The sequence below is a fragment of the Callorhinus ursinus genome, unplaced genomic scaffold (assembly GCF_003265705.2).
Source record: "Callorhinus ursinus isolate GAN/ISIS: 27379988/994484 unplaced genomic scaffold, GSC_fseal_2.0 scaffold31, whole genome shotgun sequence".
In the NCBI taxonomy this organism is placed as follows: Eukaryota; Metazoa; Chordata; class Mammalia; order Carnivora; family Otariidae; genus Callorhinus; species Callorhinus ursinus.
In genome coordinates this window covers 4253918-4269934 of record NW_027397093.1, presented here as the reverse complement: position 1 = coordinate 4269934, position 16017 = coordinate 4253918, and the positions used below count along the sequence as shown (strand labels likewise).

General features: G+C 38.2%; 1 protein-coding gene across 10 annotated transcripts in view; it reads left to right on the top strand.

Annotated features, from left to right (window-relative positions):
- NRG3 (neuregulin 3) overlaps positions 1 to 16017 on the top strand; it is a 1135127-nt gene that overhangs the window by 829910 nt on the left and 289200 nt on the right. For all 10 annotated transcript variants that reach the window (XM_073878734.1, XM_073878728.1, XM_073878727.1 and 7 more), the window contains exon 3: positions 5472 to 5545. In XM_073878734.1, coding sequence (XP_073734835.1) covers positions 5472 to 5545 — 74 coding nt within the window. The remainder of the gene's footprint in view (positions 1 to 5471; positions 5546 to 16017) is intronic.

The window sequence follows — 16017 nt, the reverse complement described above, 5'->3', positions numbered from 1 at the left end:
TCTTACTGTTAAATAATGGCTTCAGTTCATGATATTTGGGCCATGATTTTCAAATACTAATCTTAGAAAAGGTAGCTGGGCATATAATGATTTATGTATTGTTTTTCCATGAAGAATGGAAATTCCTGTGATGTTCCATGAAGAATGTCAACAAATGCCAGGGATCAAGTGAAGACTTTAAAGTCATCCCCAGTTAAGTTTGCCTCTAGGTCAAATACTTATTGGTTGTGAGATGTGGGGAATCAGATACTTAACCTTTGGATTCTGTTTCCCCACTGGAAAAGCTGTGATGATGATTTCAAATTCAAAGAATATTTAAAAAAAAACAAAACCTGGGCGCCTGGGTGGCTCAGATGGTTAAGCGTCTGCCTTCGGCTCAGGTCATGATCCCAGCATCCTGGGATCGAGTCCCGCATCGGGCTCCCTGCTCCTTGGGAGCCTGCTTCTCCCTCTGCCTCTCTCTCTCTCTCATGAATAAATAAATAAAATCTTAAAAAAAAAACAAAAAATCAAAACCTAACATTTATTGAGTGCTTACCATGAGCCACAGGTATTATATAATTTATTCTTAATAATAATTCTAGGCGAGAGCTACTATTCTTACCTCCATTTTACAGTTGAAGGGAAGGACGCACAGAAGCCTATATAGCCAGCAAACAGCTGATTCTGGATTTAAAACCAGGCAGTGCTCCAAACCAGCCTGCCTCCAAAATGTAAAGTTTAAATGCCGAATGATCTTTCCGTTTTCCCCAACCAAGTTCTGACATTGAGGCTGAAGAGAATTGGCAGGAGATAGAGAAGAATACCTGGAGGGGTTGTTCTTTTTTCAAATCAGTGTTTAATAGGCTCCTTAAAATTGTCAGACTTGTATATCACTGACAAAGTGTCTACTTTCCTGTAACATCAAAGAGTAATTGTCATTTTTTTTTATGAATATAAGTTGATATGGGCAGGAAACAACCCACACATTTTGCCACCTTTTCTCTTGTGAAGTTAATTGATTTCTGCTAGTTCAAATTTTATGTCTAAAATCAAGTTTCCAATAAGAAAGCAATGTATACTTTCTCTAAAGTGAATGCAGAGACCAGGCACTACACAGGTATTGAAGCAAACAGTTGAACATGTTTCTATCCTTCATACGTTTCTCTCTGTAAATTATGTCAAATACATCTTTGAAGATATGGCAGGTATAAGGCCTGTAGTCATAAAAATGGCCAAAATGCATGTGTAGAATATCAACTCTGTGTGCTTGTTCATTTTTCTCCTTCCTGGCGTCACTCATGTTTTATTTGGGTTGAAACTGGGAAACAGGGATGTTAAGTGATTTGTGTAAAGTACATCTATGCACATACTAAGCAGAGAAGTGAGACTATAAACTCAGCACTGTGAATCATTATGATAAACAAGAGGAAGACATGTGCTTAGAGACCGTGTATTGGCTGGGCCATCCGTGTGCATAATCAATACCCTGACAATAAAGACAGAGTAGGACTGGAGAATAGTGCAGTGAAACAATGATGACACCTTCCATTAATGAGTAAATGACCAGGAAATCAACAAATGAGGAGTAAGGCTAGTACAGTTCCCTCAGTGGAACATTTTTCGGGTTGTTTTTGTGTTATTTTGTTTTGTTTTTCTAACAAAAGGAAGAGGGAAAATGGAGGAATCCTCTGGAAATGTAGGGAGGCTGTTGGTCACAAGTGAGGGTTCTTTAATTTTCACTCAAAGTCACTAATATGATTAAGCACTAGTTTAGTTGTTATTCAAGAAATGGGTTCAAAGAAATCAACTGGCTTAGCGAATTATAAGAGAGGAGATGGGAATGGTCTGAAGTTAGCAGTGGGATTTCTGTGGGAACATCAGCAAGTGATTGACCGTTTTACAAGTCTCTTCCTTTGGGTCCTTCACATCCAGGCTGGGTGATGTGTTGACCACTTCTTCTTTACCACACCAGACAAAGCAAGTATTGAAATCCAGCTGACAATCATGCATGTTATATTTTCTCATCTTTGCCAGTATTATTCTCTTCCTCTCTTTCACCCAAGGATTGCCTTTTAAAACTTTTCACTAAAACTGGGCTTTTTCTCAGGGATAATATAGAAGAGGAAAGATGAATAGAAGGGAGAACTTGTTATTTTAGATACAGCTGAACAACTGAGATGGGGGGCGAGGGTCAAGCTGGAAGGATATAAAAAGTAGTAAAAGAGATTTCTGCATTTGAAACTGCACAACGGGCCCAATCCCTGTAGACAGTCAGGACCCTCGTTTGTCATTCAGCCCTGAGGCTCACCAGCAGAGAGATACTGGGCTCGGTCTCCAACCTCTTCCCCCCACTTCATTGGCAGCCTGAGGTCTCTGGTCCATGGTTACCCTAATGCAGTCTCCCTTCAACCTCCTACCTGCCCTACCTTGCTTTGGACATTGTCTCCTCAACTATGTCCTTCCCTTCTGCCTTTTAAATTTGGAAATAAAGCAAACAACATAATCAAGAATTTACTGGTTTCAGAAGTGACCTCTCCTTCACCAGAGAGTAGATAAACACAGAATTTAAGACTAATTTTTTCTCTAGATAAAATGTCTTAGCTCTTGCAGACTGAGTGTGTTCTGTGGTGGTTTCACTGTTGATAATAATTCTCCCATTTTCTTTATATAACTATTTGTGATCCTTGACTGTATTTCCTGTCCTGAGCCTACTCCCTGCTCCTACACCATTTAGCTGTAGAATCAAAACTTACCTGGAAAACCACCAGGGAATATTGGGATTTTTTTTAAATACGATCACTGTGATACAATGTTTCTAAGGGATAAAGAAATTCATAGACCAGGGACTGGATGAATTGAATGGAGATTTGAAAGCAATGCAAAATAGGAAAAGAAAACATTTATCATTAGATTACACATGTATTTTTAAAATTTTATAAATTCTGGCATGCTGTCTTAGATGAACAAAGACCTTTTTATTATATGAATTTCTGTTTTACTGATACCTGTATTCTTCAAAAAGCAAACATCTTAAAAAAATGAACAAAAACACTCTCAAAATCCTCCCAAGACTAACCAAAACCAAAATAAACATACAATGATATTTCTCCAAAGAAGCCCACCAAACTCCATCAGTGCAATAGATGTGCATCTTGACTTTTTTTTTTTTTTTCTTTGCTTTTTGTCTTTAATATCATCATGAATTCAATCCGATGCATTGGCATTACCTGCTGGTCCATTCGGTCTTCATATTTGGATGGGTCTGAATTTACCAAGGTGACATATGTGTGATTTTCAAATGGAAATTTTAATGTGTCATTCTTAAAACTCAGCAACCAATTAGCAGAGACACGGCCTCCTTAGAGCAGGACTGGCTATGTAGCCAGTCACACAGCCTGTAGGGGGGTTTCCTAGCCTGGCTTGACTCCTCCAGGATCATCATTGACTATCTGCAGCACACAGGGATCAAGCTGCATTGAAGGCCCTTGCTGTGCTGTTTTCCAGATACCCCATGAGGCCCGAGCTCTTCAAAGTGGGCGCACACCCACAGAAAATCAGTTTAAGCCTAGAAAAATGTCAAACATCTTTTCATAGTTTCCTTTCCACAGACAAATGGAATAATGCATTGTAAGTAACAAAGAACCCCTTAAAAAGCAAAGCAAAACAAAACAAAAAAGCACTTTCCCTTAAAAGCAGCCATCTCCCTAGGATACCATTTTCATATTAAATGAAGATGCAAAGAGTAAAAGAGAAAAGTGCGCTTCAAATCTCCCACATATGTTGGAAGTAAAACCTCCAAAAACGTGAATGTGCGCCATAGCACACACCCAGCCCATAACTCATCATTTCTGGGGAAATGAAGATTAAAGCACTGTGGTTCTGGTAATTCTGAATAAAGATACACGAACAGCTGTACGACCACTTTTGGAGAGCAGGAATTTATTTTTTCATAACAAATGTGATTCGGTCCTAAGTATTTTCTGACTTTCTACCATTACAGACTGAGTGATATGCCTGCTTTATTTCAAGTGCAATAAATGAATTAAAAAAAGTTGTGAAAATATGTGGCTGCTCAAACAAATTTTTTCAATAGCCGGTTGGGTATCTAGGGTATCCATATACCAGGAGTCTTTGTTCTTAGTCAATGAGGAAAATTGCCAAATACACTCCAGAATGCCAGGCTTAAGAAGGTGTTAAAGAGAGCCTGCCCGATCACCTGACTTCCAATTTGGCTCACAATGAAAGGTAGTAAAATTACCTCCACGCCCTTCAGTCGCTGCTCCCACTGCAACAGACCTTATCTAATACTTTATTACACCCAAAAAACAAAGCATATTCTGCAGAAAGAATTCACAGCTCTCGTCTCTGACAGAACAGTCTCTTTGAATTCTTTTGTTGATTTCATAGATTTCTAACAACCAGAGGATTGTTTTTTAAATCTGATTTTTATGCTAGCAGCACAATTTCCTCCTGTGTAAGTAGGACAGATTCATCCCACAAGCAACAATGGATGCCTCCCTGCTTAACTTGAGCATGACAGATTAAACTTCCCGCAGAACACTAAATGCCACCTCCCCGCTTACAGAGGCAGGTGTGGGGGCATCGCCTCTGTTTGTTCCTCGAACTGCCAGCTGATGAGCCGAGGCTGTCTGAGGTGGCCACGCAGCCCTGATGAAGCGAGCTGTGTGAAGACTCGGCAGAGGACTGGCAGGGCTGTGGTGACGTGCCTCATTGAGGATGCTTCGAGGCATATTCCTGGCCTCCAAATTTCACCCACCTCAGGAAAGTTGCCTTGTCCAATGTTTGCACATGTTTGTGAATATAAAAGAGAAAAATGAGGAGGGAAAAATATGAGTTTAGAGGGAATGCAACAGAGACCTTGCGTGTAGACATGGATGCCTTTCAGATATTAGCAGATCTAAAATAAATGCTGTTATTTCTGGCCAAGCAGTTAGGCGATGCTGACTTGAAGAATAGCTACCTCAAAAAAAAAAAAAAAAAAGTGAAATTAGCAAATGAACAAACTAATATAAAACACGAGGAAGATAAACAGTAGCCCTGATTAGATTTGATCACTTGTATCAGAAAATGATTTTTATTAGCAAAATGACCCTTAAAATATTCTTCCAAAAGGGCATTTGCAGCCTTTGAGAGACTAGTGCATTGCATAAAGAAAAGACCTGCATATACCTGCATTCAGCATTATAATCTGAAGATAACTATTACTCACATTGCTTCGAGGGCCATCTTAAAATGCTATTCAATTTGCTCATCGTTAGGTATTCCATCTAAAACTAAAAAAGCAAAGCCGTGCTGGGTTTTCTGCACGTAAATAGGCTAAAATCCGTCTGTCAGTGTTAGAAGACTGAATTAAACAATGCAAAAGCATGAATGTACTGTTCTCACATTTGTGTAATTGATGGCTATTTTGCTTGTTGAAATCTTACACAACCACATGCGTATGTTTGTCATTTATCCCCTTTTCTCAGGTGCAAAGAAGGCTACCAAGGAGTCCGTTGTGATCAATTTCTGCCGAAAACTGATTCCATCTTATCGGATCCAAGTAGGTCAAGCATTTTTCTTCTTTCTCTAACACAATTATGTAGGCAGTGCTTACTCTGAGCAACGGTTGCTAGCTCAGCTGGAAGGCTGTATTTCAGTCGTTTGTCTCTGAATGCTGCCAAGGGACAGGAGTTAATGTTCAAAGCTCTCGCTCAGAACTAACTTGGTCTAAGTCTAAGTCTGGTCTTCTCCCGAGATGGGACCTGGTCTCCAGATTCAGCTCCACTGCTGATCTACACTGGAAACTCCAGCAAACCTTGTTCCCTTAGCATTTAGGCTCCCGCCACCACCCATTATCAGAGCAAGGAAATAGAAACAGAACAGAGCTCATTATTGACCTAACAGAATGTTATGGAAACTACAGTCTCATATTGGTTCTTACCCTTTACTTGGAACTGTGTTAATATTAAGCCTATTAACCTTTACCGTACTTACTAAGGTAAGAAAATAGGCATCTAAAATTATATAAGAAGTTTTTAAACTGTAAAAAAAAAAAACATCTTTAGCAACACTATTTGCATATCACTGATTCCTGGACAGTTGGCAAATTCTTTTTTCATTCATGAAAGAAGACAATTTGTCACTAAGAAATATTGCTAGTCCTTAATTTTTTGTTTATATATGAAGTAAAAAGTAACATTTGATACTACTCTGACCAATTCTGGTCAAATGTGAATTTTTTGCTTTATTTGTAAATAATCTTCTGCTCTTTCAATGACTGCTACAATTGAATCACCACTATGGAAAGGAGATTTTTATCGAATCAGCAGTTTAGTTCAGTGAGAGTCATGACAGGTATTTCCAAATTACAAAGGCAATGTTATGGTTTTTTGAATACCAAACATGCATAAGACAAAGTAAAACAAAATATTGTGTACTGATGACAAACAGAAGTTGTCCTGTTGTGAGCACATTGCTGTATAATGAACATCTCTAACCATCTTTCAACATCTTCTCAAAATGCATATTTTGCATTTTGCACCCCACCCCAACCCTGGGCGCCAAATTTTAACCTACATTTCCCTAGGAAATGCAAAGTTTTTAAAAAGGAAAAGTTTTATTTAATTCCTTTTTTTTTAAGATTATTTATTTATTTATTTGACAGAGAGACACAGGGAGCAAGGGAACACAAGCAGGGGGAGTGGGAGAGGGAGAAGCAGGCTTCCCGCGGAGCAGGGAGCCCGATGTGGTGCTTGAGCCCAGGACCCTGGGATCATGACCTGAGCTGAAGGCAGCCGCTTAATGACTGAGCCACCCAGGAGCCCCTGTTTAATTTCATTTAATTGTGTTTTATCTTGGCAAGATGAGCTATGATACAATCTTAACTATTCATTTCCTTGCAAACGTAACTCTCCCTGCTCTGGTGTCTAGGAATCACCTTAATAGGGGACAGTTACTAGAGTGTGTTATATTTGTTTCATCTTGAGATTTTTCCGCTCACTAAGCAGATGTCTCAAACTTATGGTTGTGGTTGGAGACATGGATTTGGAATATTGAAAAGCCCATGGAAGAATGGGCTTGCTAATTTCTTTCTTCTTGTTTCCTCTTTTTTTTTTTTTTTTTTTGGCTGATGTACCTAGTTTCCCTCTGTTTTCCCCCCCTTCTTTCTTTTCTCTTTCCTTCCCTTCTCTTCTCCCCTTTCCTTTCTGTTTTTTTCATTATAGCTTCCCTTTAGGCTTCTTCCTTCCCTTCCCTCCCTCCCCTTCTCCCTCCCTCTTTTCTTCCTTTCTTCCTTCCTTCGTTAATTCCTTCCTTTTTACTTGTCATATACAGCCATGGATTATCTATCAATAGGATAGAGGACAAGGTATGGGGGCAGGACTCGCATATGATACAAAATAGGTGAAATAATCTCTCTTTAGACAATCTAATAAAACCCTTGCCATTCACTTAGATATCATAGTCCATCTCTGCAAAACTGAGGATGAGGCCTACCAGTAGGACTGTGCTCCTTCAAGAAAACTGATCTTCTAACCACAGTCACTAGCCTGAAAACCTAGGTCTTATATGTGTAAAAAATTTAGTGCAGCAGTATTTCTAATGGTGAAAAAATGGACACATGCTGAAAACCAACAGCAAAACTATGTTTAAGTGAAATATCATATGGCATATCTATAATGTTCTATTAAATTACCATTAAAATGATACCTGTAAGAAATATTCCTATTAGATGAAACAGCAACATAGAAAATTATTTTCATATAAAATTGCAGTAGGAACATCCCTTGGTCCAATGGTAGAAAAAAATAAAATATATCCTGAAATGCTGAAAGAGAACTTTCAGTATTTTGGGTTGTGGAAGTATATGGATTTTTTTTTCCCTTTTTCTCCTGTTTCCTATAAAATGGCATAAGATTCTATGAGTCAGAGCTCCAGAAAGCCTTGAAATAAAAACTAAAAAAGAAAGCACTGAGAAACCCAATGGATAAGTCCCCACGGAGACAGAGTTCAAATGGGAAAAGGAGGGGCACCTGGGTGGCTCAGTTGGTTAAGCGTCTGCCTTCGGCTCAGGTCATGATCCCAGGGTCCTGGGATCAAGCTCTGCATCCCTGCTCAGCGGGGAGCCTGCTTCTCCCTCTCCCTCTGCTGCTCCCCCCACTTGTGCTCTCTCCCTCTGTCAAATAAATAAATAAAATCTTTTTTAAAAATAATAAAATAAAATAAATGGGAAAAGCATGATAGCACCGTTTATGCACTCGTGCCTCCATTTATTTATGCAGTCCTGAATTCACCCCACCCGTATTTTCTGAGCATCCACCAGGGACCATCTAACTGGCCAGGTTCTGTTACTACAAAGGTACACACAGAGTTTGGGCTCTGAGGCCCCCGCCATCTAGTGAGGGAGAAAAACACATTGATACATAAACATGGGCATGATTCTAATGGAAGCACTTACACCACTGTGACCTTGGCAGATTCACTTGGCCCCTGAGCCTCAGGCTTTCACCCAGGGAAGGGTGATTATTATTGCTATGGGCTGCTATAACCCAGAATGACGAGAAGTCAGTGGCGGATGAACATTAGCTCGCTGCCTTGACTCATCGGTATAATCACACAGATACGTGTTTAGAGCCCACATGTGCCCAGCACTGTGCCAGGGGGCCTTACTTGGATTATCTCATTAAACCCTCACAGTCACAGTCTAGCAGAGAGACTGGCAACTCTCGTTTTATAGATGAGGAAATTAGGCCTCAAAGATGTTAAATAAACTTGCTCAATTGAGGTCATGCAGCTAGTTAATGCTGGAGTCTAACTGCTGATCCAGATGACTCAAGGTCCTGAGCCTTCAACTGCTGGGCTCTCCCTCCCCCCCTTCCTCCTGTTATTGCCACTAGGACATTTATCACTCTTAATTTCATTGACTGAAGCTCAATGACCTGCAGCAAACATTATTCTAAGGAACAATATTTGCACAATTTTCATATCTTAATGCAGCAACTTGAGCTTCCGTAGAGATTTAAATCCCTAATGAAATTTTCTTGTCAAAATTCTTGCTGAAGGACCGTTTAATTTGCTGCACAGGATATCCTCGAATGACTCTGTGTTCAGGAAATAAGCTTCCCTCCAAAACCCTCCTTCTTTTTCCTTTCTCCCCTCTCTTCTCTCACTTCTTCTTTCCTCCCTCTCTCCCCGTTTGTGGAATGCCTGTTCTATTTTAGCGAAATCCCAATTAACAGTGGGTTAGAAGCTTCTGCCATTCTTTTCTCCCCAAGGCAAGGCAGAGTTGATCGGAAATGTTCATCTCTCCAATTAATTTGAAAAAATGAATAAAACCTCAGATTACATGCATTTGGGGAAGTAATACCAGGATGTCACTATGAGAAGGCTCAATGGCTGCTATGACCAGTGTCTACACCATGGCCCCAGGGTGGGTCCTCAGACCTGCTATTCCAAAAACTCGTTTTTTACTCCCAGAGAACCTGTGGTTAACCCCACTCAGGAAGACTTGTATACACACATAAATCGAATTTGTAGAGTGCCTTGATGTCAGGTTTTGAAAAAAGATCTGCTGCATATAACTGTCAGGTGAATGAAACCCTCATACAGATTCAGTACCCGGAAGCCACATTCTGATCACAAGGATGACTAGTAAGCATGGGTTCAGAAGGAAGGTGGTAAGAGGAACAGACTTTGGTCGGGATCCGGAGGACATGACTGTCTGTGGAGGAGCCAGCACCAGCTGATGTAGCATACCATACTAGCATGTATCTGCCAGCCAGCCCTGCCCATGGATAGCAGCAGGCAGCTTCCAGGAAGCCTCACAATCTTCTAGACAATTTCTAATTTAATTGCTTCAGAACCAGTCCCATTTCCCGCAAACACAGGATCAACCCATACATTCCTGTCTGGTTTTCTTTTCCTAACCACCTGCACCCACCCAGATCAGGTACCATCTTCAGCCTTGAAACAGAACCAGAGAAGTAAAAGAATTGTCAGAGTTTGAACATGCGTGTGTGAATTTCATAAAGTCTATCATTTCTTTCAGATCTATGGCTTTTTCATTCAATTGCTGTCATCTTCAAACCTACCCTTTTAATTTGTGCAAAATACCTAATGTTTACCAATTAAACATGCAAATGCACACTGTTTCTAGAACACTAGGAAGATAAATATACTTATAAAAAAGAAAAAAAATTCCCAACATCACATCATTCAGAAATAACCAGTAATAATCATTTTAGTGCATAGCAGTCCCAACTATTTTCTAATTTCCCTGTGGAAATACTGCACAATCAGTCAATACATTGAAGGCAGGGTATCTGGGGCCAGAAGGAAGCACAGCTGTCTTTGCCTCCCTTAGCCTCTCTGCTCTGCTCTGTCCTCCCAGCTTACTAACTGCTGCTTTCCCTAATTTAGCCCTGGCTTGCTGAGGGTCTACTGCACCTGGGACAGTGGTAGACTGGCCTTAGGCCTGCTCAGGAGCCTATCAGGCTGGTCTTCAGATAGCCAGCCTCCTATCTTTCTTGTGTGTGGTCCACAGCTAGTCTACAGGACCTACTAACATATCTGTCATCCCAACATGCTCTGGAGAGCAAGCCATTCATATGCCTCTGTCATCAGACTCTCAGGACCAAAATGGCTTTCTTACCCATCTTTCTCCTGCCCTTTTATATTTTAAGAGTCAGTGAGGGAGATCAAGTGTTCTGGAATGGGTCTAGATTATTTGATTATTTCCTTTATAAATTCTGCAATTAGTGATTAGTCTCACACTTCATTATCTATTATCCATTATATTGACACTCTAATCAAATCTGAGGTAGGAAGAATTAAAGTCTAACATCTTGTTACATGATATACTAATTTTCCTTACAAAGTTGGGATCATTCTGGGGCGCCTGAGTGGCCCAGTCAGTTAAGCATCTGCCTTCCGCTCAGGTCATGATCCCAGCATCCTGGGATTGGCCCCACAATGGGCTTCCTTTTCAGCGGGAAGTTTGCTTCTCCCTCTCCCTCTGCAGCTCCCCCTGTTCATTCTCACTTTCTCTGTCAAACAAATAAAATATTTAAACGAAAACAAAGTTGGGATCATTCTATAAATATATTGTAATCTGCTTTTTTTGTCACTTAATATATTATGACCTTTTCCCCACAGCATAATCTTATCTTTTTCTAAATTATTGATTTAAAGAATATAACATTATATGCATGCCATTTAAATTATTAACCAATCTTGGGGTGCCTGGGTGGCTCAGTCATTAAGCATCTGCCTTTGGCTCAGGTCATGATCTCAGGGTCCTGGGATCGAGCCCCGCATCGGGCTACCTGCTCAGCCAGGAGCCTGCTTCTCCCTCTCCCACTCCTCCTGCTTATGTTCCCTCTCTAGCTGTCTCTCTCTCTCTCTGTCAAATAAATAAATAAAATCTTTAAAAAAAATTATTAACCAATCTTTTATGCTGGATCATTTAGTGAATTTCCAATTTTTCATGATTACAGTGATTGATAAGCATCATGCATATCTTGTGGTACAGATTATTAAGAATACATTTCTGGACTTTTAATATACTTTGATAACTTTTCCTCCTGAAAAGTTATATTAATTTATATTTCTATGAACACACTAGGAGAAAGTTGATTTTACTTTTTCCTTCACCAGAACTGAATAGTATTTTTTAGTTGATAATTTTATAAGGAAAATTATATCTCACCAATGTTTTAAATAGAATTTCTTTGATTACCAGCAAGTTTGAATACTTTTTCATTTGTATATTGATCAGTTTCATTTCTACTTTTATGAATTTTTAAATTCTTTGCTCACTTTCAAGTCTGGTAATTTTTTTGTCTTCTTTAAAGGAGTTTGTTATTTTGAGGATAATAAATCATGCACTATCATATATTTTTCTAGATTGCTCTTTGATTTATTACTTGTGTTTTTTGACACATACAGAAATTTTGCCTTTTATGTGATCAAATCTATCAGTTACTTTAAAATGTAGTTCATATGTTTAATACTTCCTTCACCATGAAATGAAATAATTATTTTATTAATTTAGCTATTAAAATTTTATTGTCTATATAATTTATTATTTACCATATGTGTACATATGGTTATATATAGTCATAATCTATCTGAAATTTATGTTCGTGTGTACTTAGAGATTAAGAACAATATTTTAAAAAACAGAGCTAATGAATTCTCCTAACTGAATTTATTGAATAATCTGAAGTTTCCTGATTGATATTAAAAAAATGGTCTTAATCATATACTCCATAATTATGTGTATTTGGTACTGTTTGTGTTTCTATCTATTCTCTAGATAGATATAATACCACAAGGGTATTTAGTTTTAAGAAAAATTTTTTTAAGATTTTATTTATTTATTTGAGAGAGAGAGAGAAAGAGACAGAGAGCACAGGGAGGGGCAGAGGGAAAGCAGACTCTCCGCTGAGCAGGGAGCCAAACACGGGACTCGATCCCAGGAGCCTGGGATCATAACCTGACCCGAAGGTAGATGCTTAACTGACTGAGCCACCCAGGCTCCCCTAATTTTAAGAAATTTATATTTTACATTTAGTAATGTTATATCCATATTTTTTCTCGTTTTTAAAAAAAGATAATGGTTTGATTGATTTTATTTATTTTGCTATTATAGTTCAGTCATATACTATATACACTGTATATATATACACTATATATACACTGTATAGTTGTATATATACTATATACAACTGTTACACATGAAATTTTGTAAGAACACCTAATGTTTTGAAAGGCAACTATTGTTTGATATTAAATAAAATGTAGGATTCAGAGTAGCATATATGGTGTGAACAGTTAGCCATATAATTTATCATCTAACCTAAGATACTTAGAGAATGAAGGACAAAGCCATGAATAATTGCAGTGACCAAAAATATGTGAAGCAGTACTGTAACACCCAAGTTCGTAAAATATATGTTTACACTTAATATATGAGCTTTTAAAACAATAACTTGAAGGCAATCCACTGCAAATTGTGGTAGGATTATGCATAATTTTTCTTGCCAGTATTTTTCTGTATTCTCCCAATTTTCTATAATACATATTTTTTAACTTAGTAATTATTAAAAGAATGAAAATAACAGATTTTTTTTAATGCTCACTGTGTGTCAGGCACTGTTCTCACCACTTTACAAATAATCCTCATATAGCCCTGTGAAGTAGATACAAAAGAAGCCCCCATTTTAATGATGAAAAAAATGAAGCAAAGATAAGTAAAATTATTTGCCCAAAGATACATATTTAGCAGGTGGTAGGGCTAGAATTTGAACCCTATAGATTATGCAGTCTAAACATGAAAAATGAAGAAACAGATTGAAAAGGTGATAGCAGAAAAAAAGAAGTTGATGACAACTCTTTCCCATAGAGTTATAATTATTATGCATCCTCACATCACTCCTCTGAGCATCATTATTTTCTGCTTGAATTTTCACACTGCTGTGCTTTTTTGGAATTTGAGGTGTCTTCTGATATATTGTGTATGGGTACCCATACAATCCTGTGGGCCAAGATGAAGGATGAACACAGTTCAGTTTTATCTAGTTTTATCTTGCCAATTGCCACTTTGGTCCCTAGCAGAACAGGGCAGGACACATACAGAAATTTTGCCTTTTATGTGATCGAATCCCAAATGCTCCAAGCCTGGAGCATGAGGGAACCCCAGCATGTCCTGTGATGGTGTTCCGTGCTCATTTTGGTCATTAGGAGTTTGCTATGCAAGGCACGTGTTCTGCCCACACCATGACTCCCTGAAGAGAAAATCTTAACACAGTTCTTGCTGTCTACCTAACAGACACTTACACCTGCAGTTGGTATAAACCAGGAGTTGAGTTCGCCGTGGGCTACCTGCTCAGGGAGACCTCCAGCTCAGGATAAGTGCTCAGCTCCCACCCCATCCCCCATTGCCCTTCCCCCCACTCTCTCTGATTTGAGAGATCTTCATAGGGTTCTTATTACTCAGATAAACTGTTGGAAGCCCATAATTCATGCAGTTTTCAATATAGTTTAATTTAACATACACAATATTTTTCAGTTTATTTCTATATTCCTCATAGTTGACTTATTACTTATGCATGAGAATGGCTCCCCCACACACATTTAGACTTTAATGTAGCTTTCTCCCAGTAACTGTGATATATTTGTCATTTTCACTGAAAATCTATGAGGCGACAATCTTTTGTGAGTATTCCAATGGCCTTTTTATTTGGAAGTTTCCAAATGATATGCTTTTGAGTGAGTAAAAGGAAGAATTGAAAGAAAAATGATGGAAGCTTTGGCCAAGAATACCTGAAGAGTAACAGCAAAGAAACAATGACCACAAGACTAAATTGGTCCTCACCCAAGGGTGTATAGAGCATCTGGGATTACCTTGCTCATGTCATTTTGTGCTTCTTCCTCATACTCCATTTTGGATAAATTTCAATCACATTTAATAACATTACATGTAGCCCTAAATAGTTACCACATTTAATAACATTACATGTAGCCCTAAAAAGTTACTACTTTCTACAAAACACAAAGAAAACCGTAATGCCTTTCACCTATGTTAATAGACTTTTCTAAAAGCATCTGTTTATTTACGTCCTGTGCCCAGGAGCTATTAGGTTTTGAGAATAAGTAGCAAATTTTCTTTTTTCTGGTATTCTATATGATGCTGATGATGGGAGATGGCCAAAGTAGTGCAGTGCCAAACACACACCCACCATCCTCCTTTCCTTGACAGAGCTTTTTAAGAGAGGATGATGGGACAGTTTCACTCTTGTGATTAACATGAAATGGAATGATTTGAGCTATTACCATCTTTATTTCTAATTTGGTAGTACCATCATTTTTCAGTGTTTATGTAGTTTTTAAAAATTGGACACAGAGATTGTAAATAGCCTCTCATAATATGGACTACAAAAGTGAGCACAGAGAAGTATAAAAATTGACCACATTGTTGGCAGAAATCGGAGACAGGGTTACAGGTTTTCTTTTAATAGTAGGGCCATTATTTCGAATACCAACAGAGAAGTTGGTATTTGAATTTGGAATACCAATGCAAAGTTGGAATGAGCAGAATATTGTGATAGTCTCTATCTACGCTTTCTTATTTATTACTCACCCTAAATCATGGTCATTCTATAGTTGAAGAAACTGATTCAGAGAATTTAATTAACCTACCCACATTACTCAATTTCTAAGAATTTACATTCAAATCTGCTAATTCTACATGTTAGCTTCCAGATGCTTTCTGACAGGGGCTAATAAAATGTTTGTGCTTTTATTTTTGAGCCAAGGAACTGACATTTGAAGGTCAAAGTAATATAGACAATGTAGTTTTGGAATAGATTTTGCAAGAAGAGTCTTTTTATTTATCTAATCTATCCATTGATTGTTTGATTGATCTTTCATGAGGGTCTAAAAGCAAGGCATTCTCCATCATTTCTTGAAATGAGTATTTTGATTGAGTATTATGACTAGCAGTATGATTAAAAATTTAACTTAAAATACATGAAGAGATGAGTATGTAATTATGACAGCTTTGGGTACAATGGTTGTGTTAAGCAGTACAGTGCAAGGTACATAATCTAGTTCACGACACACTTGATAAAATTGTGAGTGGTTAAAATGAGTTTTTTATGATTCATTTATTATGAGAATAGATTTTTCAGAATAAATAGTGGATATTCTGAATTTCTGGCTCCCTTAACTTTTCAGTCTTTCACTATGAATACATTCTAACTCTTCAATTACATTGGTTAGTATCTCCATTGTCTCCATTTTCTTAGGAATCTTGAAAACTTCATAACCTCCTAGGAAGTTCTGTGGGAGAATTAATGTGGAATTGATCTGGGAGATAAACAGTTGATTCCCACCATGATTTTTTCTTCTTCTTTTTTTTAATGTTATTATGTTATGTTAATCTCCATACATTACATCATTAGGTTTTGCTGTAGTGTTCCATATGTCATTGTTTGCGTATAACAGCCAGTGCTCGATGCAGAACATGCCCTC